The sequence below is a fragment of the Neolamprologus brichardi genome, chromosome 20 (assembly GCF_056152115.1).
Source record: "Neolamprologus brichardi isolate AB-2024 chromosome 20, ASM5615211v1, whole genome shotgun sequence".
Lineage (NCBI taxonomy): Eukaryota > Metazoa > Chordata > Actinopteri > Cichliformes > Cichlidae > Neolamprologus > Neolamprologus brichardi.
Window position 1 is genome coordinate 29,953,213 of NC_142123.1, and position 22,386 is coordinate 29,975,598.

Sequence of the window (22,386 nt, forward strand, 5' to 3'; positions counted from 1 at the left end):
CTATGCCCCATGCACAGATGGATTTAATCTCTACACTTCTTCCTTGTTTGAGCACAAATGCTGTTAATCATTCTGTGATTCTTGAAATGCACTACACCATACACACCCTGGTGTGTAATGTAAGAGATAAGTGATTTCTAAAAGTAAATACTCTACTATAAACATGAGGTTGACAGTAGTGAATATATATATATATGGTGTGAGACCAACGTACTCCAAATCAACGCTGGCAAGACAAAGGAGATGATCATAGACTTCAGGAGGAAGTCACCCCCTACAACACCGGTGAACATCCAAGCGAAAGACATTGAGATAGCACCTGGGTACCCGGGTGTTCACCTCAACAATAAACTGGACTGGACTACAAATACAGACATCCTGTATAAGAAGGGCCAGAGTCGACTCCACCTGCTGAGGAGACTGAGGTCCTTCGGAGTCTGCAGGACTCTGTTAAGGACATTCTATGACACTGTGGTAGCATCTGCCCTTTTCTATGCACTGGCCTGCTGGGGGAGTGGATGCACAGACAGGGACAGGAGCAGGATTGACAAACTGGTGCGGAGGTCTAGCTCCGTGCTGGGATGTCCCCTGGAGTCTGTGGAGGTGGTTGGCGAGAGGAGGATGTTAGTAAAGCTGACATCCATCATGAACAACCCACATCACCCACTGCATGAGTATGTGAGTGGGCTGAGCAGCTCCTTTAGTCAGAGACTGAAACACCCTCGCTGCAGGAAGGAGCGCTTTCGCAGATCATTCATCCCAACAGCAGTTAGACTCTATAACTCCTCAATCACGATGTCATAAGTCAGTGGACACTGTGAACATCCACGGTCACCACTTCATGCATAATGGACCTTCCATGTGTACGGACATGTGCAGGTATATATGTCTGTATATGTATACATATGTATATTTAGTGTGTACATGTGTGTGTGTACATGTCTATAAATAGGAATAGTAGTGGTGCAATAGCTATATCAAGCTATATAGTTTATGTCTCCCATATTTCCAACCATATCCAGAATCACATACTGTGTATGCTACCATTGTATATAGTGTATTATCTTACTTTTTTCATTGATTGTACTTATTTGTATTTTTGTATTTCCTTCTGATATCTGTACCTGAGCTGAGGTGACGCAAAAATGTCCCCGTTGTGGGATCAATAAAGTCTTATCTTATCTTATCTTATCTTTTATATATATATATATGCATATATACAGCAGTTTTATGATTGAAACAAAAGGTTAAAGTCTCCCTCTGGTTGGGGTTTAAATCTGAAAGCAAAAGTTCTCTGAAAGCATGATGGAAGTTTCTAAAAATGACTTCATTAATCTCATGCAAACGTACACTTATCTGGAAAAGCCGTGACATTCTACAGAACATTAATATGATTAACTTCCGAGATTAGAGTTGTCAAGGAATGAAATACTTAGAACATATATTAGAATGAACAGACTTTATTCCATTTGACAGTTGTACAGTATGGGATTAACAAGAAAATAATTAAATTAAATTAAATTAAATTAAATTAAGGTTTTTAATTTTAAACTGACCAATAAAAAAAGGAAAACAAAACAGAGGTTGCCACTACAAAATACATTGCATATATATCTGAACTCTGTGTCAGCAAAAAACACAATAAACTTTATAGGCTTGAAGGTAGATTGAGTGTGAAGTAGGTGTATAAAAGTATGTACATAGACTTTTTTCTCAAAAGTGTTATTCAAAAACAAAAAAGAATAATAGTTAAAAGAATGATATAAAATGAAATACATAATGCAGTCTTTAAACTCAGCTGTGATTGAGAAAGCCAAAGTCAATACTTAATGTCAAAATCTTTTTACACTTGTGTAATTTGTGCCAAAGGCGTGATGCTACTGCTACTCAGACAATTAAACATCTGACAAGACTGCCGGACCAGCTGCCTGAGCTGAGCAGGGAAATCCTTCACAAGGAGGTAAACCAGGGGAGTCCAACCACTATCCAGACACACAAGACCACAACTTATCTGATGAGGACCAAAAACTCCCTCATCCCAATCTGGACTCATCTGCCGTTTTGAAAAAACTCTTGAATAAAGGCTGAGTTTCTTGAAAAGTGTGAAAAATACAGTAATAGCACTAAATATGAAATAAATTATACCAATCTGCCAGAGCTCTGTCCTGATCTATCATGAAAGTGAAAATTGTTGTTGTAAGGAGTTTGAATAATGCAATTTTCATGGATTAAATTACATTTATTTCAAATACATAACATCATTAGTAAAAGGCTAATAGCTAGTGAAGCTAATACAGAGCAATAACAAGGAATAACAATGACATCTTGCATACATGATAAGGAGAATGAGTTTTAATCCATCCATTCGCTTCCGCTTCTCCTTTTCAGGGTCGCGGGGGGCGCTGGAGCCTATCCCAGCTGTCATAGGGCGAGAGGCGGGGTACACCCTGGACAGGTCGCCAGTCTGTCGCAGGGCCAACACACAGGGACAGACAACCATTCGCACTCACATTCATTCGCACATTATGGCAATTTGGATTTTCCAATTAACCTATCCCCACGAGCTGCATGTCTTTGGACGGTGGGAGGTACCCTGAGGGAACCCACACAAACACGGGGAGAACATGCAAACTCCACACAGAAAGAGCCCGGCCTGATGTTGGAATTGAACTCAGGACCTTCTTGCTGTGCGGCAACAGTGCTAACCACCAGATAAGGAGAATGAGTTTTAATCCAAAAGAGTAAATGCATTCCACCAGGTTTTAGTCATTCACAGAATACAAGGCAATAGAACAGGAAACAAAACCATACATAAAGGTATATATACATATTTGTCTAACCACTTGTGCCAAAACTGTTAGAAAAAGTGAGTGATAATTAAGAGAATGAAGCACATTGTAGTACATAAAGCAGTCTTTAACTTAGTTACTTTTGCATGCAAAGTCATTAATCACTGTTAATATATTGCTGTGTTTGCAGTTTGTGCCACAGGCACACTGACATAGTTTGACACAAACAAACGAGTAAATGTTTGACGAAACCGCTGAAGCAGCTGTTGGAGCTGAGCAGGAATATCCATGACATGGAGGTAAACCAGGGGGTTCAAAACACTATTCAGACACACGAGACCACGACTGATCTGATGAGCACTAAAGACTCCCTTATCCCATGTTGGACGCATCCTGTGTTTTATCAAAACTCTTGAATAAAGGCTGAGGTTCTTAAAAATATGGTAGGGGATGTAACAGACCGAGAAGAGCAAAATCAAAATGAACAACAACCTTAAGCTTCTTTGTTTCACCACCTTATTAATGGTATTTTTGCGGCAGAGAACAAGAGTCACATGTCCATAGCAGCCAAGTAAGATAAGGAGTGGCATAACAAACCCAGTCAATGTCCAACCCACACTGTATTTCAGGTAATTCTCAACATACTCTCTAGAGGTGGTATGGTGACATTTTTCAGTTCTGTTTGTATGAGTGTTGTTTGCAGAGGTTTTTGGGTACAAGATATCCGGAAGACTTTGAGCACTCACCAACAGCCAAACCAAAACTGAGATAGCCACAGAGAGAGTGACGGTTATTTTTCCCATCACCCTCATTGGATGGACAATAGCCAGGTACCTGTACACACTTATACAGGTGAGGAATCCAATGCTGCCGTATAAATTCAAGTTGAAGCAGAATCTTGTGATCTTGCAGAAGGCATCTCCAAAGATCCATTTATTCCTCATAAAATAGTACGCTGACAAAAATGGGAGAGTTGGCAGGAACAAAAAATTAGCAATTCCAAGGTTCAGAAGAAACACATTAATGTGTCCAAGAATTTTCCATTTCTGAAGCAAAGACCTCACCGCCCATCCGTTAGCTCCCAGACCAATGAGAAAAACAAAGGTGTAAACAGCAGGCAGAGTTACATGTTCATAGTTAGAACGAAAGAAGGAAGTTTTATTAGTTGCTATTCCTGACATGTTGTCCACACAACCTCTCTCCTTTGTAGCAGAATTAAAAGTGAAAGAAGTGAAGGGACAGCAAATGCACCTGTTGTTGCTTCAGTTTGTTTAACAGGTCTGAACCTTTGGAATGTGGCCTTCTGTTCCTGTGGCCTTTTGCTTCCTATAAACCTTATCTTTATTCCTGTTATTGTAGCCTGTTACTCCATCATGGGTGTAACTTTGTGCTGAACATTGTATGTGTGTGTGTGTGTGTGTGTGTGTGTGGGGGGGGGGCTGTTATTATATTCCATGTTTCAGTTTAATCTGCTTTAGGTTTTATTCTTAGGTTTCGTGTCTTATGCCCTCGTGTTTAGTGTAGGTTTAGTTCAGCGTCAAGTCTGCGTCTTTGTGAATTGTTTCCTGTTTTATTTTGATAGTCTCAGTTCTATGTCAGTGGATTCAGTTTTACTTCCCCGTGTCTTGTTAGCCCTAATTTCTCCCAGCTGTGTCTCCCTCCGGTTTCCAATGCCCTGATTATTACTCTGTAGCTGTGTCCCAATTCAGGGTCTGCACGCTTGAAGTACGCGCACTACGCGTATTACTGACGGTGCGTACTGTAAGTACGAGAAGTGCGGAAGTGAGAGGCTTGTGAAATGGGACGGTCTAGCCTTCGTCGCGCTGTTCAGGTTGCCTAGCAACCATGATACTAACCGCGAGAAACTTTACATACAGCTTTGTTTGACAGAAATGAAGGAGAAAAAATGTTTTGTTGGTCATTCATTTTTGTCATGACATCACTATGATTAGTTGAGTATCTGAGGCTGAGACCACAGGACTGTAAAACATGATTGTTGGGCTTCATTTCTGTACTGAACAGTCATTTCAAGAGTTGTTAGTAAATAACAATTAGCTAATGTTGTTCATGAGACTAAAATCATCTCACTGTGGTAATGTAAATATAATATGGCCAATATTATAGTATTGTCAGATTATTATGGTATATATATATATATATATATATATATATATATATATATATATATATATATGGCTTTACAACTAAGTTAACGCTGAAAGTACAAACATCACTAATGTCACACAACTTTGCCACATGTGGCCAACAGCAATGTTTTAATGTTCTTCATTATTAAACATTCGCACATAAGTGACGTCATATTCAGTACTTACTTTTGACAGTTCACTTTTCGGCCGCTCCCTTCTGCCGTATTTTACGGCAAAATTATCCACACCCACCGCCGCGCTATGAATTGTGGGATATATGGGACCACGAAGCGTGCACCGGACCACGCTTGATATTTGGGGAAATCGACGGCGCATTTGAAGTATGCATTTGAAGTACACTTTGAATTGGGACAGCCGTCGTCGCGTGGCGGTGACGTAATCACACTTAAAATGTGTACTTCAAGCGTGCAGACCCTGAATTGGGACACAGCTTATGTATATAAGCCTGTGTTTTCCTTTGCTCTCTGTCGCTTTGTGCCCTCAGAATTGCAGAATTAGCATTCTCAGTTTGGTTTATGTTTTGTTTCATGCCAGCAGTAAATTTGAGATTTCTTGAGTTTGCCATTGAGTCTCCACAAGTCCTGCGATTGGGTCTTCCATCTCTGCCTGCCCGCACACAGAGCCCTGGTTTTTTTTTACATTTTTTTTTCTTCAACTCATCTCATGCATCTAACTCCTTGCTTGTTCACAAAGACTGTTGATTATTTTATCTTTTTAAAAACACGAAAATATCAGTGTGGATACCTTTTTTATATTTTGTTGTTTAAGTAATGAAGTAACAGTACTTTATGATATGTAAAATAAAACACAGAAAATAAAAGGCAAACATGTGTGGCTTTGCACTTCCTAAAGGCAATGAAAACAGTAAAACAAAACAAAAAACAAACAAAAATAAAACAACATCAGAACATATCACCAATAATGTATAGATAGGCTTGTGTGAATAAAAAGGGTTTAAGTTTGTTTTTGAATAAACGCACAAATCTTATGTCAGCAGGCAGCTTGTTCCAAAGAACAAAACCACAATGACTGAAAGCACTCTTAGCAGACTGAGATCTATTTCTGGGAACAGGTAAAACATCTGAATCTGATCCTTGAGAGGTCTGACTGAGCTGTAGACAGTGAGCAAGTCAGAGATGTACTGGGAATGATGGTACAGCCCCCACAGAGTCCTGATCTCAACATCATCCAGTGTGTCTGAGATACATGAAGAGACAGAAGGATGTGAGGAAGCTTACATCCACAGAAGATCTGTGGTTAGTTCTCTTTTGTTCATTCACTGCATTTTGGTGATTGATGAAAATAAATGATTAACACTTCCATGTTTGAAAGCATTCTTTGTTTACAGCATTTTGCACTCTAGCACAGTGCTGCATGTCTGGATTTGTTATGTGTTGTGCATTGTTTGGTCTTCTAGCTTGGTATTATTCTCCACTGCTCCCTACTTTAGTTATCCACGTTTCTATTTCCTAGTTCCTTGTCTGATTTGGTTGGTTCTCTTTCATGTCCAATCAGTCTCTATCTCATCTGTGTTAAAGAAAACTATCTACAAATCTTAAATCAACACGAACACTTCAACACAAGACCAACTGGGGCAAGAAGCCTCTACTATACTACATGTACTTGCGTATGATATTGCCCTTCTCTCCTTTTGGGTGGCAATACTTTCTTCTTAAAGTTATTTATTTTTTTCTGTACTGTTGTGGGATCTTTACCTTACAATATAAAACACTTTGAGGCAACTGTTGGTGTTGTGTTCATTTTTTGTTTAATTTCCGATCATGTAAACAATATACAGAAGTTTATTTAGGAAAGAAAAGATAAAATGCTATACAAAACAAAGCAAAATACAATAAACATACTTCTATTATAATTTAGATACTACATAAAGTACAAGTTATTGGCTGACAGATTATTTGAATATGTACCACTTCTAGCCACTGGTGTCTATGTAACATCATTTTACCATGATGCTTTACATTGAAATTAAAGGATCTTTACTTATGTATCCCACCTTTATTTATTTATTGCATTTGGCAGGAGGTGCTGTAATCATGCTACAGTAGTTCATTTCAAGGATCACAAGATATTTGCATCAGAAATAAAATATTGTTATTAAGTGGCTGCTAATGTTGATGTTACACACTGAAGGAAGACATGGTTCATCCAGGTGCACATGGAGGTTTATTGTGGTGAAACACAGCAAAAGAGTTCTGTGTTACTGACGGCTTCCATTACAATAACTGGCCTGCGTTACTTTTGTCAGGGATTATTTTGCCAGTCACCCGTTTGTCTGAGCTGCTACTGCCACCTACTGGCGAAACTAAATATCGCCCTAATATCACATCAGGTGGGAGCAAATGAGCTTTTTGCTCTGTGCTGATGCAAACTATTGTAACAATAAAAACAAAAAGGAAATGATGTGAGAAAAAAAGGATTCTATTTTTCCCAAACTTTTTTCACATGTTTGCTGTTATCAGTACATTTCGTTTGTACTACTAGTATACTTATCCCTGAGTAACAATTATGGTTACACATGCTAATGACATCTGTTCAATGAAACATTTCCCCCACTATGTTACATTCAGCAAATTAAAACTCATAGTAGAAGCTAATCATGATTCATGTTGTGCCAAGTAATTTTTCTTCCTCAAGGTTAATGAACAAGTTACTATGAATTTTCGACTGTAACCAGACTCAATATTTGGACAACAATACCACACTTAAATTTGTTTACATATAAAGGCACTTTTACAGATGGTCATCACCATCATATGTTCAGCATGTGACAAGTTAGCACGCACCATTCTGTCCATTGTCTTTTGGTGGTGTGTTTGCTCTATTCTGCTTGTCACAATGTTCATGTTAACCCTCTGGGGTCCAGGGTATAATTGGCTGTTTTTGACTACTTTTGATTTTACTTCTATATTTTACTTTTAAAAACTGTTTATCTTGCTGTCTTTGGTATCATTCATTTAAGCACAACCTCAAATATCAGAAATTTGAGTTATTTTTTTCATTTTGACATACTATATTAGCACAATTGATCTAAATTCAGACCAAAATTGAAAATCAGAGTAGAAAAAAGTTATATTTTTTACTGTAAAAACCACAAACATGTTTAAAGAATCATTTCCATAACTTGAAATGCAAATAGAAATTGTACATTTCTGAAAATTATGCACAAGTTTTTCAAACAAAGTTATATGGTACTATTTACCTAAAAATGCAGCCATGGCCTCAGGAGTTTTTTATATAACCATTTAAATGTATTTACAGAACAATCAGGTGTTCTGCATCAAATAAGAATTTGTGTCCACTATAAGACAGAGGAGAACACCACAGGCCTAAACCCTGCAGGTCTGACAACAGGAGGTGTGTCAGTCCGGTTTTCCATGTGGAGATGGTGTTTACACCAGAATCTGCCTTTGGTGGCTTTTTTGGAGCAAATGTGTCATTCACTAGTATAACTGACACACAAAACAAAACATTGACTACACAACACGCTCACTATAGCCTCCAAACACGCTACACGTCACTAATGTCTCACATGTGAAAACTCGCTCTCTCTCTTTCTTTCACTCACTCGCTTTCTCTCACGGGCATCACTCCTAAAACTTCCCCCTCTTCCTAAACAACCAAGTCCCACATGTTGCCATATCATTTTTTGATTGGTTGAAATGGCACACTTTAACACCAATAGGGAAGGGGTGTTTTTTCTTTTTCCACTCACCAGCGGAGAGTGTTTGCTAGTGCTGTCCTTAGAAAACACCGTTTTTACCATTTCTTCCCGCTGTAAACACCACTTTTTTATTGAGATTTTTTTTTATCATAATTCTGCTTTTACATGGCCTATCGACACAATTTAAAGACTGGTATATAGTCTGACCCAAGTTTATATGGAGACTCTGAGTCGCTGCATCTTAGCTGTGTCGTCTTAAATTGGTCATGTGATCTTGACATGCCGGCGCATCCGTCGACCCCAGAGGGTTAATGTCTTTATTCTGGATCAGTTTCTTATTACTGTCTCTCACACCTTGCTGGTATATATCTTTAGGCCACCAAGGCCTCCACAGTCCCTGGGTGCAAATAGCTCCCATTTTAATATTGTCCATATCAGCTTGTCTGACTGTGGGTTGTCCTAACACGTCGTATGGCAGCAGTTTGGGCTGTTGTCACTCTCTCTTGGGGTGTTTGAGGACAGGCGACAACCCTTGTTCGCTGCTCGAGTCACTGTTTCCTTGCTCATCTTGTTGTTCATCTGATATTTGCTCATCTTGTGACTTCTGTTGGTTGTAATGTTGCTCTATTGTCTGCAACTCAGGTTCGTGTACCTTTCTGTTGTCCTGTAAGAAAGGGGATTACATGAAGAGACAGAAAGATGTGAGGACGCCTACATCCACAGAAGCAGTTTGAGGCTTTCCCAGTTGTTGTTCACCCACCTCAGATTTCAGGGTTTGAGGGATAATGCTGGTGGTGCTATTGTGCTGTGGAAACCTTCAGACAACCTCACCCTCATCTTCACTCTCTATGTCCATGTCTTGCTGTAGTAGATGTTGTTGAGCTTCTCCCCCCTTTTGTCTTAGGCTTTTACATCTTTTGTTTTGCTCCTGTCTGTGTGGTTTTTCTACAGGTAGGCTGTCACATGTAAGCAACAGGTTCCTGTGTACTGAGCGGCTTTTTCCTCCCCTCTCTGGCTTGATCTCATAAACTGGGATGTCAGGGCTTTTTTGACTCACCACCACATACACTGTGTCCTCCCAGTATGACTGAAGCTTGCCTGGGCCTCCTTGCTCTTTGAGGTTGTGGAGCAGGACACTGTTCCCTGGGTGATGTTGAGCTCCGTAGATCTGACGGTTTATCTCTTGAAGCTTCTTTCTGGGCTGCCATAGATGCAGTCTCATAGGCCTCCTTCATTTGGGGTTGCCATTTTGTCACATACTCCACGTAGCTTAATTGCTGTTCCTGTGAAGGCAAGTTGAACAAGATGTCTTGGAGTACGGCCAAACAACAAGTAGTACAGGTAAAATCCTGTAGCCTCATTCCGAGTGCAGTTGTAGGCGTGCACTACTTTTGTCAGTGACTCCTTCCAGTCTGCCTTTTCAAGGTTAGTTAGTGTTGTCAATATGGACAATAACGTTCTGTTGAAACGCTCCACTTGCCCATCCTTGTGGATGATATGGGGTAGTGTGAGAGCCACGCAGACCACAGACTTTTTGCAGCTGGGAAAACATGTGATTCTCAAATCCCCTGCCCATGTCATGGTGGATTCGTGCTGGGAAAGCAAAGTTCAGAGCAAAGTGATTGAAGACCTTATCCATATATACTATAGGACCTATAGTAGGACAGGAATCCTAGGACCCGACTCAGTTCCCCCACTGTGGATGGTGGTTTGTTTCTGAGCGCTTATACAGAAACTATTTCCACTGTGTCCGTGGTATATCCCTCTTCAGACACCATCCGACCAAGGGAACATACCTTTCTCTTGAAAATGTCACATGTCTGTAGGCTGAGTTTGATACCATGTTTTTGGTATCTCTGTAGGACGGCTCTGATGTGTTCAAGATTAGTATCAAATGAAGGAGAGTGGACTAGGTTGTCGTCCAAATATGGCTGACAGATTACATCCTGCAGGCCCCTTAAACAGTCCTCCATGCTCCGCTGAACTCTGCGGGGGCTGAGCTGAGGCCAAAGGGTATGCAGTTACACTGGTATAAGCCCCAAGGTGTGATAAAGGCTGTCAGGGTCCAGGAACCCCTGATGGTATGCTTTCCCCTGATCAAGAACAGAGAACCAGGAGCTGCCATGAAGGGAATCTAGCATGTCCTGAATTCTGGGAATTGGGTGCGTGTCTGGTGCTGACTACAAGTTGAATTCCCTGTAATCACAGCACAATCTCAGTTCACCTGACTTTTTCTGAACGCAGACAATTGGAGATGAGTAGTGTGACCTGGACTCTGAAATCCACCCATGGTTCAGCAGATCTTGAAGATAGTCTTTGACCTCTTGGTGCAGAGGTTTTGGCATGGATATGTAGGTCTTTCGAACAGGTCATGCAATGTGATGTGCATGTTTAAACTGGGAATGCACCCAACATCTTTATCACCATAAGCAAAAGCATGACATTCCTCTCTTAACAGCTGTCTCACAGTTTGTTGTTTCATTTTTGCTGGTCCATCTTAACTGGAGGTTCCCACTGAGGTGGCTTATGGCTGGAGGAGGGTGTGTTAATATCCTCATTCACCTGTATAGGAGACTGTGAAGAAATCTGCTCCACCGAGTCTTGTGTCTTTTCAGGGGTGATGGGGTACACTGCTTTTATTTCTTCCAGATGTCCTAGAACAGTGTGAGGAATTAAGTTGACATTCCCCTTTATTGGTATTAACTATCGCAACTGGGTTATACACTGCCCTGCCCTCCGTTATTGTGACCAGTCCCTCTTGCATGACAAGACCCTCAGGCAACTGTGATGATTCATTTGGGACAAACAACAGACTCTGTCCTGAAAACTGCACTCCAATATGTGCACGGACATATGTGGTGGTAATCTGTTCAGCAACCAGACATCATCCTCTCTTTCCTGTGCCCAAACTTTGGCTTTGGTCTGGTGACTGCAATAGTTTTAGCACTGATTTAGCAGTGTTCACCGATACTGAGATGATTTGGCTGATTTTTCGAATGTTGTGTGATCTTGGTTGACACTTGCCCCATTTACGCACAACTTCCTCTATTACATTAAATCCAGTAATGGGCAGTTGAGCAACACTGGGGTCACTGGATACAAGCATTGGAGCTAGAAGACAATTTTCAGGGTTACAGTCCAAATAGAATTCTGTCTCTATCCACCCTTTAATGGGATTTCACTATCATTAGCTGCTAAAGCGACAAGAGGTTCTGTTCCCAAAAGCTCAGCAAGTGGCCTGACAGCGCTGTGTGGTAGGTGTTGTTTTGTTTTTGCCACTCATTCTTAATAAGACTTGCCTGAGCTCCCGTGTCCCACAGGGCCTCTACTGGTACCTTATCCAGGTGACACTGAACTGTACATCTTTTCCCAATGAGACTGATGAGCTTGGTTTGCCGTTGTGAGGGTATATAACCATTAGATGTGTCGCTTGTCAATTTGTTGCTATTTGGCTCTTGGGGGGCAGTTTCAGTGTGTGTAGAGTCATTTCGTGGTGCTTATTGATGCGAGGTGTTTTGCACAGAGACAGGATTTACCTGGGACCTGGATGATGAGTGGGCTACTGTGGGTCGCGGCTCAGTAGCCCGCTCCTGTTTCCTGTCTACACGCTCGAGACAGGTGACCCTCCTAAACACAACGGTAGCAGTGTCTACACAGGTCTCCAAGCTGAGCTTCTCTGCACATTTGACAACATCTTGCATGAACACATAAGGAACAAATCTGAGACTTGTTCTTGATGCCCAAAATACTCAGGGGTGCCGCACTGACTTAGTCGAAACCAGTGAAATTTTGTACAGTGGGATTACAATTACAACAAAGATGCATGCGTGTAGAGCTGGTTTATTTAAAACATTTTTAAGATTTCTAACATATGGCAAACTTGTTAAACTTTATCAGACTGTGTCACAGGGATTCTGCCACTCCTTGATTTAGGCCAATTAAAGATCTGGCGAGTTCGCTGGAGCAGCTGTTGGAATCGAGTAGGGAAATCCTTTACATGGAGGTAAACCAGGGGAGTCAAAACACTGTTCAAACACACAATTCCACGACTTATCTGATGAGCCCCAAAGACTCCCTCATCCCAATCTGGACATTTCCCCTGCTTTGACAAAACTCTTGAATAAAGGCTGAGGTTCTTGAAAATATGATAGGGGATGTAACAAACCGAGAAGAGAAGGCACAAGATGAATAACAACTTTAAAACTGGTTTTTTCACCTCCTCCTTTATGGTATTTGCATGACAGAGAACAAGAGTCACATGTCCATAGCAGCCAAGTAAGATAAGGAGTGGCATAACAAACCCAGTCAATGTCCAACCCACACTGTATTTCAGATAATCCTCCACATACTCTGTAGAGGTGGTGTGGTAGCATTTTTCAGTTTTATTTGGTGAGATTTTGGAGAAGAAGATATCTGGAAGACTTTGAACACTCACCAACAGCCAAACCAAAACTGAGATAGTCACAGAGTTAGTCACAGTTATTCTCCCCATCATCCTCATTGGATGGACAATAGCCAAGTACCTGTACACACTTATACAGGTGAGGAATCCAATGCTACTGTATAAATTCAGGTTGAAGCAGAATCTTGTGATCTTGCAGAAGGTATCTCCAAATATCCATTTACTGTCCATAAAGTAGTACGCCGACAAAAATGGGAGTGTTAGCAGGAATAAAAAATTAGCAACTCCAAGGTTCAGAAGGAACAGATTAATGTGTCGAAGTTTCTTCTTTTTCTGCAGCAGAGACTTTAGTCCCAGTGCATTTCCTCCCAGACCAACAATCATAACAAAGGCATAAATGGCAGGTAGAATTTTGTGTTCATGGAGTTTTAAGTTGCCTGAAGTACAGGATCTGTTATTCATTGTGCTTCTAGAGCAAAGTCTGCACAATCTCCCCCTTCAAGGAAAGTCCTATGTCATAAAGTGAAAGAAAACACGCCCTATTTTCTTTTTTTACAATTTATACGTCATGTTCAACCTTGAAACGCTGCACACTGAAGCATAAGACTGAGATCTAAAGTAAATGCAACACGTCTAATAGATATGCATGCAACCTTAATCTTGCCTTGGGGCCTTATTTGGAATGGAAAGTTATGAATTAAAGTTGCTACTACCCTTTGTCTAGAATTGTAACAGGCTGCGAACACATTAGGAAACTCAGGTGTTTTAAGTTTGTTTAAACCTGTGATAATTCTGAGTCTCTTGTAATAAAGCAACGCCTGCCTGTAGTTTTTTGAGCTGGTTAAATATCTTTGACCTCTTCCCCCTGTGTGTAATGATGTAATGATGAACGCTGCGTGTTCCGCTTAGATGGGTGAAGAGAATGGAAAAACATCACTTGTTTGTAAATAAAAAGAAGAAAAATGTGTCGCGAGAGGCTCCATAAGTCTGACTATGTGTGAGCATATTAACTAATATGACCAGGAGTGTATGAGCTTGAGTGTGCGTGACCTATATGTCCCTGTGAGGCTGTTGTGAATGTGCTCCCGTTAATCACATATATGTGTGTGATCATGCTGTGTGAGTGTGTAGAAATAGAGGGTGTTGTTTGTGGTTGCATAGGGAAACGGGTGATCCATGCAGTGAAAGAAAGAAGGGGGTAAAAACAAGCAAGAAGAAGGGTGAGCTGGAGGGATGAAAGAGAAGACTGACAGAGAGAGAGAGAGAAAAAAAACAAAAATTAAAAAAAAAAAAAAGTAAAAATAAATAAAAATAAACCGGAAACATTCCGGTTCAGGTGTTAGCGGAGAGTGACGGTGTTTTAGCTGTTATGGAATAGCACTGAATTAGCGTTCTGTGAATCTGTGACTCTTGAAATGCACTACACCAACAATTTCTTACACACCCTGGTGTGTAATTTAAGACATAAGAGATTTCTAAAAGTAAATACTGTACTGTAAACATGAGGTTGACAGTAGACCGACAGAGAATGTCCTTGTCCTTGTCTAAAAGGCTAGCAGTCAGTATTAATACATGTAAATCTCATTTTAGCAAATGGTATTCGGTTCAGTTCAATACTTTTGTGTCATGGTTCGATATTTTTTCGATACAAAAAAATGTTCATGCCTTTTTTAATTTGTAATTGATTAAAATTATACATATTTCTTTTGACTCGAGAAATCACTCATATGTGGAAAAGCTATACTGTACGCTTCTTCTGGGGTATATTCTCAGCAGCATATTAAACATATCAGGCCCCCTTAAAATGAACCACTCTCTGAAGGACCTCCCCTCACACTCATCTTCTGGAGTGCTAGCACTTAGTTGTAACGGGGCTCAAGTACTCTCAGCCTTTCCTGAAACCCTTGTTTTCTACAACAGAAAATGGTCGCATGTCGACAGCTATAAAAGTAGCCATTGCCCTGTTTCTTTTGCCCTCTAAGAATCATGTGCTAACGGCTGTCTCGGGTAAAGTTTGTAGCATGCGTGCTTGTCTGTTTCCACCGATGTAATTGAGCATTGCCTGGCACGTCCGACTTACTGTTGTACTTTTGTCCACGCTTACCATCAGGGTCATGCTTCACATGAAAACCAAAATAGTTCAAAACGCCAGATCTCAATGATGGTAGAGGAGGTTCAATTTCGGGTAGTGTTGAGGCAGTTGCCATGTTGCAACGAGCTTAACTTCTGTCTCGCTAGCTCGAGTGAATGCGTATGGGTACTCAGTGGATCTGAGCTCGACAGTGCAGCCTAGGCAGAGTAGTCGAACGCAGATCCACTGAGCTCTCAACACAGACAGCATCGTCAGAGGAAAAGTTGACAAAATAAATTAAAAATTCAGCGTTGCTCAATACATATGCCTGCCGAACCGAAAGCACTGTATTGAACCATTCAATACAGATACATTGTAGCACCCCTAAGATATATATATATTCATTCCTTCTAAATAACATTTCACTTATGATTTTACATTATGCACTTTTATGCTCATTTAATTCCTTGTTTGTTCTGTATCTGCTGCTTCTCCTATGTATCAGTGACAGTTATCTGCTTGCATACCTGCTTTGGTCCTATTTCTATTATCTTCCTTTTATTCTCTATGTTACTTATTAAGCACCTTGGTATACCCTTGGTTTTAAGTGTGCTTTATAAATAAAGTTTATTGTTATTATAAAACATCATAAAACTGCTCACCCAACCTGTCGGCAGTTTTATGATTGAAACAAAAGGTTGAAGTCTCCCTCTGTTTGGAGTTTAAATGTGAAAGCAAAAGTTCTCTGAAAGCATGGTGGAAGTTTCTAAAAATGACTTCATTAATCTCATGCAAACATACACTTATCTGGAACAACTGTGACATAATACAGAACATTAATATGATTAACTTTCCAGATTGGAGTTGTCAAGGAATGAAATACTTACAACATATATTAGAATGAACAGACTTTATTCCATTTGACAGACTAGTTGTACAGTATGGGATTAACAAGAAAATAATGTGAAAGTAAAATTTTGTCTTTAAATAAAAGTCTTTAAATTAAATTAAAGACTTTAAATACATTTTTTTAAAATATTCAATTAAACATTTTACATTTTTAAGTTCAAAAAGATGGAGAGAAATACATAAAAAAATATTATAGTTAGAAATCCATCAATTACTTTCTTAGAAAGGATAACTCTTTACTGTCATTTACAGTTCAAAAAATGTTATGACTTATAAAAATAATGAATCTAGTGTGTGTGTGCGTGTGTGTGTGTTGCTTAGAGCAGTATACATCAAATACTATACATTAGAATTCCAGAGCAAACTAAAAGCCAAATATCTTATGTCAAATATGAATCACATGTTCACTGCCAAGCTGGCTTATAGTAGGCATGAAACAAAAGTTAATGTTGATTAAATTTCACCAACATTGTTCTACTGCTATACAAACGTAATAATCCAGCAGATGTTTTTTATGGGAAATTATTTTTGCTGTACACATAACCTATACAAGTGGTTACTAACCTGAAAACTGTGTCAGTGAACATAAAATAAATGATACTAATCTGCCAGCGCTCTTTCCTGATCTTTGCTTAAATTAAAAGTGTCATGGTCCTGGGCCTGTGACCCAGCATTTCTATGGCAGGTTAAGAAGCAGTTCCTTGTGTTAGTTACTATAGCTATTCCTCTGTTTAACATTTGTTGAGATCACCTTAGCTTTCTTATCTAGTCTTTAGTTTCTGTTGCCTTGCCTCCAATCCCCTACGCATGTATAGTCATGTCTCCGTGGTTGTTTATATTTTCAATGTGACAAAAAAAAATGTTGCTGTAAAGGATTTGAATAATGCAATTTTCAATAATGCAATTTTCAATAATGCAATTTTCGATGCAGGGCAACAGAAGAACAACAAACACAGAAACAAAGCTTTTTATGTACATTTGTAAATCCATTTGAGCCAAAACTGTTATCCCGAAAAAGATAGTATAGACAGTATAATACGTAAAACAGTCTTTACACTCTACTCTAAAAGACAAAGTCAAAGTCACTAATTACTGTTAAGATATTGTTGTGGTCACTGTTTGTTCCACGGATACACTGCCGTATTCTGACACAAACAAACGAGTAAATGTCTGACGAAACCGCTGAAGCAGCTGTTGGAGCTGAGCAGGAATATCCATGACATGGAGGTAAACCAGGGGGTTCAAAACACTATTCAGACACACAAGACCACGACTGATCTGATGAGCACAGAAGACTCCCTTATCCCATGTTGGATACTTCTTGTTGGTTGAAAAAAGTACTCTTGAATGAAGGCTGAGGTTCTTAAAAATATGGTAGGGGGTGTAACAAACTGAGAAGAGCAAAATCAAAATGAACATCAACTTTAAGCTTCTTTGTTTCACCACCTTATTAATGGTATTTTTGCGGCAGAGAACAAGAGTCACATGTCCATAGCAGCCAAGAAAAATAAGGAAAGGCATAACAAACCCAGTGAGAGTCCAGCCAACACTATATTTCAGGTAATCCTCCACATAGTCTCTAGAGGTGGTATGGTGACATTTTTCAGTTTCATTTGTTGAGTTTTTGGGAAAGAGCACGTCTGGAAGACTTTGAACGATCACCAACAGCCAAACCACGACTGAGATAACCACAGAATTACAGACAGTCATCCTTCTCTTCGCTTTCAGTGCATGGACAATAGCCAGGTACCTGTTCACACTTATACAGGTGAGGAATCCAATGCTGCCGTATAAATTCAAGTTGAAGCAGAATCTTGTGATCTTGCAGAAGACTTCTCCAAATATCCATTTACTGTCCATAAAGTAGTAGGCTGTTAAAAATGGAAGTGTTGGCAGGAACAAAAAATTAGCAATTCCAAGGTTCAGAAGAAAAACATTGATGTATCCAAGACTTTTCCATTTCTGAAGCAGAGACTTTAGTCCCCATACATTAGCTCCCAGACCAATGATGAACACAAAGGTGTAAATAGCGGGCAGAGTTACATGTTCATAGACTGAACGAAACCATTCAGTCGTATTCATTCTGTCTCCTAACATGTTGTCCACACTGCTCTCCTCTGTGGCGGAATTAAAAGTGAAAGAAGTGGAAAGAATAAGATCAGATGTATCACATTTTCCTCCTGCTTGTGACTCTGCATGCATGCTGAAACAAGTTTGAGATCTGAGATACATACATGTGCCAAAAAATTATTCATCCATTTCTTTGCTTGTTCACAAGAACAGCTTGTTATTATCTTTATCTCTCTCACACCTGTCATTCATTAGACACTTTCTTCAGAAGCGTTCTTAAGGAGCTACCCGACAGAGCTCTAGTGTCAGACTATTGTCCTTTCTGGAGTGCCTGTAAACCTGCCCACCTGCCTACTAGAGCCTGTGGATTTATTTAGCTTGTGACTGTACAGAGTTTTGTTTCCTCCCCAGGACTTTTGCCTCTCTGTTTCCCCGCGTGCCCTCGTCTGGTTCGTCTCCTTCCGGAGGTTTTTGCAGGCTCTCCAACTCTCTTGGTAAATTCTTGTTTATGTTTGTTCTCGGTTTGGGGCAAGACCCTCCTAATTCTCATGTTCCTCTCCCCTTAGATCGAGTGTCTAGTCTGTGTTTCTTCCCCTTGACGTCCTGGCTCCACGTGCCCATTCACTTTTTGTTGTAAATATATTGTCCCTGAAATTCGCCCTCCACTGTTAATAAAGTTCCTTCATCGCAACTCTGTGAGTCCACTCACATTTCTCGTAACACTTACCTGATAGGCATACATTTAGAAGAAACACATTGATGTGTCCAAAATTTTTCCATTTCTGCAGCAAGAATCTCAGCAGCCATTCAGAGCGACCAGTGTATATGTGCATCATTTTTATTAAAAGACATTAAGTCTGTGTTTCAGTCACGTAGTAACTATTAAGCTTGACTGCACACGGCTTGTTAGGCACTATAGAAAAAATATATACACACTTCTGGTTGTTAGAAGACAACTAATAATAGCCATGAATAAGACTAAAGTTTGAGATGTCCTTTAGATCTAAAGATAAGATTCATTACTTTTTTTCTACTAATATGAATTTTCAAATAATACATCATGATTGTGTTCAACTTATTTACAAGCGACATACTTTATATATTGTTTTAAATACACCTTATAGATAGATTTAGCTTTGAGCACAGGTACATTGAAATTTTTTTTATAGTTATCTTTATCACAATTTTTTTAAAAATAGCCTATTTTATAGGATAATATGATACCTCTTTAGCAGTCCCCAGTAATGAGCTATGGTAATTATTAATGACAAAGCTTAGATGCAGTAGATAACAACTGGTAAATACTGAAAAGTTTATTCATAATGGCCATGAAATATGTATCAGAGGAATCCACCTAAATTTCACAGTGGCTCTATGGCAGACAGGAAATCCAAAGGTTTTCTACAGAACACAGAGCTACAAGCTGGCACATGACAGAACAAAAACAAGTTAAATCATTGACAGGAACTTAAAGGTTAAGAAGAACTATGATTATGTAGTAGAAACTGGAAGTTTGGATGTTATTACAACAGAAGATGATGAAACAATCTGGTGAACAAAAGGACAAATGAAGCAACAGCCCTTTATACCAGCTATGGCAAATAAGGTCAGTGAAGGTCGCTTTAAATCTGAGGATGTATGCTTCCAATATTTTGCACAACAATTCTTAAGTGTCCAAGATTTTAAACTGACCAATAACAAAAAAGAAAACAAAACAGAGGTTGCCACTACAAAATACATGGAATATACATCTGGACTGTGTGTCAGCAAAAAACACAATAAACTTTACAGTCTTGAAGGTAGATTGAGTGTGAAGTGTGTGTATAAAAGTATGTATGTAAACCTTTTTGTTAAAAGTGTTATTAAAAAAAAGACAACAATAGTTAAAAGAATGATATAAAATGAATTACATGATGCAGTCTTTAAACTCAGACAACTAAACATCTGATAAAACTGCCGGACCAGCTGCCTGAGCTGAGCAGGGAAATCCTTTACATGGAGTTAAACCAGGGGACTCAAAACACTATTCAGACACACAAGACCACAACTTATCCGATGAGGACCAAAAACTCCCTCATCCCAATTGGGACTCGTCAGCTGTTTTGATAAAACTCTTGAATAAAGGCTGAGGTCCTTAAAAACAGAGCGCCGTGCACCACATAAAATCAGTTCAAGGTCAATAAGCACAACCAGAATTCATACATAAGGCGCACTGTTGGTTTTTGAGAAAATTAAAGGATTTTAAGTGGGCCTTACAGCGCGAAAAATATGTTACTAGCACTAAATAAGAAACAAATTATACATATATAATATAATTATACAGAGCCAGAGCTCTGTCCTGATCTATCATTAAAGTGAAAGTTGTTGTTGTAAGAGGTTTGAATAATGCCATTTTCAAGGATTAAATTACATTTATTTCAGATCCATAACATCATTAGCCAAACACTAATAGCTAGTGAAGCTAATACAGAGCAATAACAAGGAATAACAATGACATCTTTCATACAAGATAAGGAGAATGAGTTTTAAACCAAAAGAGTAAATGCATTCCACCAGGTTTTAGTCATTCACAGAATACAAGGCAATAGAACAGGAAACAAAACATACATAAAGGTATAGACACATATTTGTCTAACCACTTGTGCCAAAACTGTTATACAGAAAAAGTGAGTGATAATTAAGAGAATGAAGCACATTGTAGTACATAAAGCAGTCTTTAACTTAGTTGCTTTTGCATGCAAAGTCATTAATCACTGTTAATATATTGCTGTGTTTGCAGTTTGTGCCACAGGCACACTGACATAGTTTGACACAAACAAACGAGTAAATGTCTGATGAAACCGCTGAAGCAGCTGTTGGAGCTGAGCAGGAATATCCATGACATGGAGGTAAACCAGGGGGTTCAAAACACTATTCAGACACACGAGACCACGACTGATCTGATGAGCACTAAAGACTCCCTCATCCCATTTTGGACGCATCTTGTGTTTTATCAAAACTCTTGAATAAAGGCTGAGGTTCTTAAAAATATGATAGGGGATGTAACAAACTGAGAAGAGCAAAATCAAAATGAACAACAACCTTAAGCTTCTTTGTTTCACCACCTTATTAATGGTATTTTTGCGGCAGAGAACAAGAGTCACATGTCCATAGCAGCCAAGTAAGATAAGGAGTGGGATAACAAACCCAGTCAATGTCCAACCCACACTGTATTTCAGGTAATTCTCAACATACTTTCTAGAGGTGGTATGGTGACATTTTTCAGTTCTGTTTGTATGAGTGTTGTTTGCAGAGGTTTTTGGGAAGAACATATCTGGAAAACTTTGAACACTCACCAACAGCCAAACCAAAACTGAGATAGCCACAGAGTTAGTTACAGTTATTCGTCCCATCACTTTCATTGGATGGACAATAGCCAGGTACCTGTACACACTTATACAGGTGAGGAATCCAATGCTGCCGTATAAATTCAAGTTGAAGCAGAATCTTGTGATCTTGCAGAAGGCATCTCCAAATATCCATTTACTGCCCATAAAGTAGTAGGCTGACAAAAATGGGAGTGTCAGCAAGAATAAAAAATTAGCAACTCCAATGTTCAGAAGGAACAGATTAATGTGTCGAAGTTTCTTCTTTTTCTGAAGCAGAGACTTTAGTCCCAATCCATTTCCTCCCAGACCAACAATCATAACAAAGGCATAAATGGCAGGTAGAATTTTGTGTTCATGGAGTTTTAAGTTGCCTGAAGTACGGGAACTGTTATTCATTGTGCTTCTAAAACAAAAGTCTGCACAATCTCCCCTCTTCATGGAGAGTTATATGTCATAAAGTGAAAGAAAACACGCCCTATTTTCTTTTTTTACAATTTATACGTCATGTCCAACCTTGAATTCCTTCCCACTGAAGCATAAGACTGAGCTCTCAAGTGATTTCAACACGTCTAATAGATATGCATGCAATCTTAATCTTGCCTTTGGGCATTGTTTGGAATGTGAAAGCAAGCAGCGTATTGTTTTTGTATTTTTACTATATTTTTCAATAAATCTAAAAATGAACATCCTCACATTTTCACACAAGTTCTCAAAGTACACAAAGACACTTAAACCAAAACAAAGAAATGCAGAAACATAATATTTGAGGCCTGTCTGGTGGTGGCATGCAAGAGTGGGCAGGCATGGAAACCTAAAATTCACCAGGTGTTGCAAATGCTTTTGCAGGATAGTCAGTGTCAACAAGAACTCGTATTACTAGATGTAAACGGGAAGCTTAGGTCTCTTCCACAGAACAAGATTCAATTA

At 39.3% G+C, this 22,386-nt stretch overlaps 4 protein-coding genes across 5 annotated transcripts; all 4 read right to left on the reverse strand.

Annotated features, from left to right (window-relative positions):
* Positions 1-2,927: 2,927 nt before the first annotated feature.
* Positions 2,928-4,014, reverse strand: LOC148097021 (P2Y purinoceptor 1-like). The gene has a single exon (XM_087833714.1). It carries the CDS (start codon positions 3,968-3,970, stop codon positions 2,957-2,959), a length of 1,014 nt encoding a protein of 337 aa, XP_087689840.1. The 5' UTR covers positions 3,971-4,014; the 3' UTR covers positions 2,928-2,956.
* An 8,508-nt stretch (positions 4,015-12,522) lies between these two features.
* LOC102777275 (P2Y purinoceptor 1-like) lies at positions 12,523-14,024 on the reverse strand. 2 transcript variants are annotated; one of them, XM_087833775.1, is made up of 2 exons: positions 13,991-14,024; positions 12,523-13,466 (listed from the first exon to the last, which is right to left on the reverse strand). In XM_087833775.1, the coding sequence occupies exons 1-2, from the start codon at positions 14,022-14,024 to the stop codon at positions 12,523-12,525; spliced, it is 978 nt and encodes a 325-aa protein (XP_087689901.1). The 2 variants fall into 2 exon arrangements, with proteins under 2 accessions (XP_087689901.1, XP_035765144.2); XM_035909251.2 differs by lacking the exon at positions 13,991-14,024 and having other exon boundaries at positions 12,523-13,538.
* Positions 14,025-17,116: 3,092 nt separating this feature from the next.
* Positions 17,117-18,253, reverse strand: LOC148097022 (P2Y purinoceptor 1-like). Its single transcript, XM_087833740.1, has one exon. The coding sequence runs from the start codon at positions 18,251-18,253 to the stop codon at positions 17,117-17,119; it is 1,137 nt and encodes a 378-aa protein (XP_087689866.1).
* A 2,537-nt stretch (positions 18,254-20,790) lies between these two features.
* On the reverse strand, positions 20,791-21,897 carry LOC148097023 (P2Y purinoceptor 1-like). The gene has a single exon (XM_087833704.1). The coding sequence runs from the start codon at positions 21,895-21,897 to the stop codon at positions 20,848-20,850; it is 1,050 nt and encodes a 349-aa protein (XP_087689830.1). The 3' UTR covers positions 20,791-20,847.
* Between the last annotated feature and the right edge of the window lie 489 nt (positions 21,898-22,386).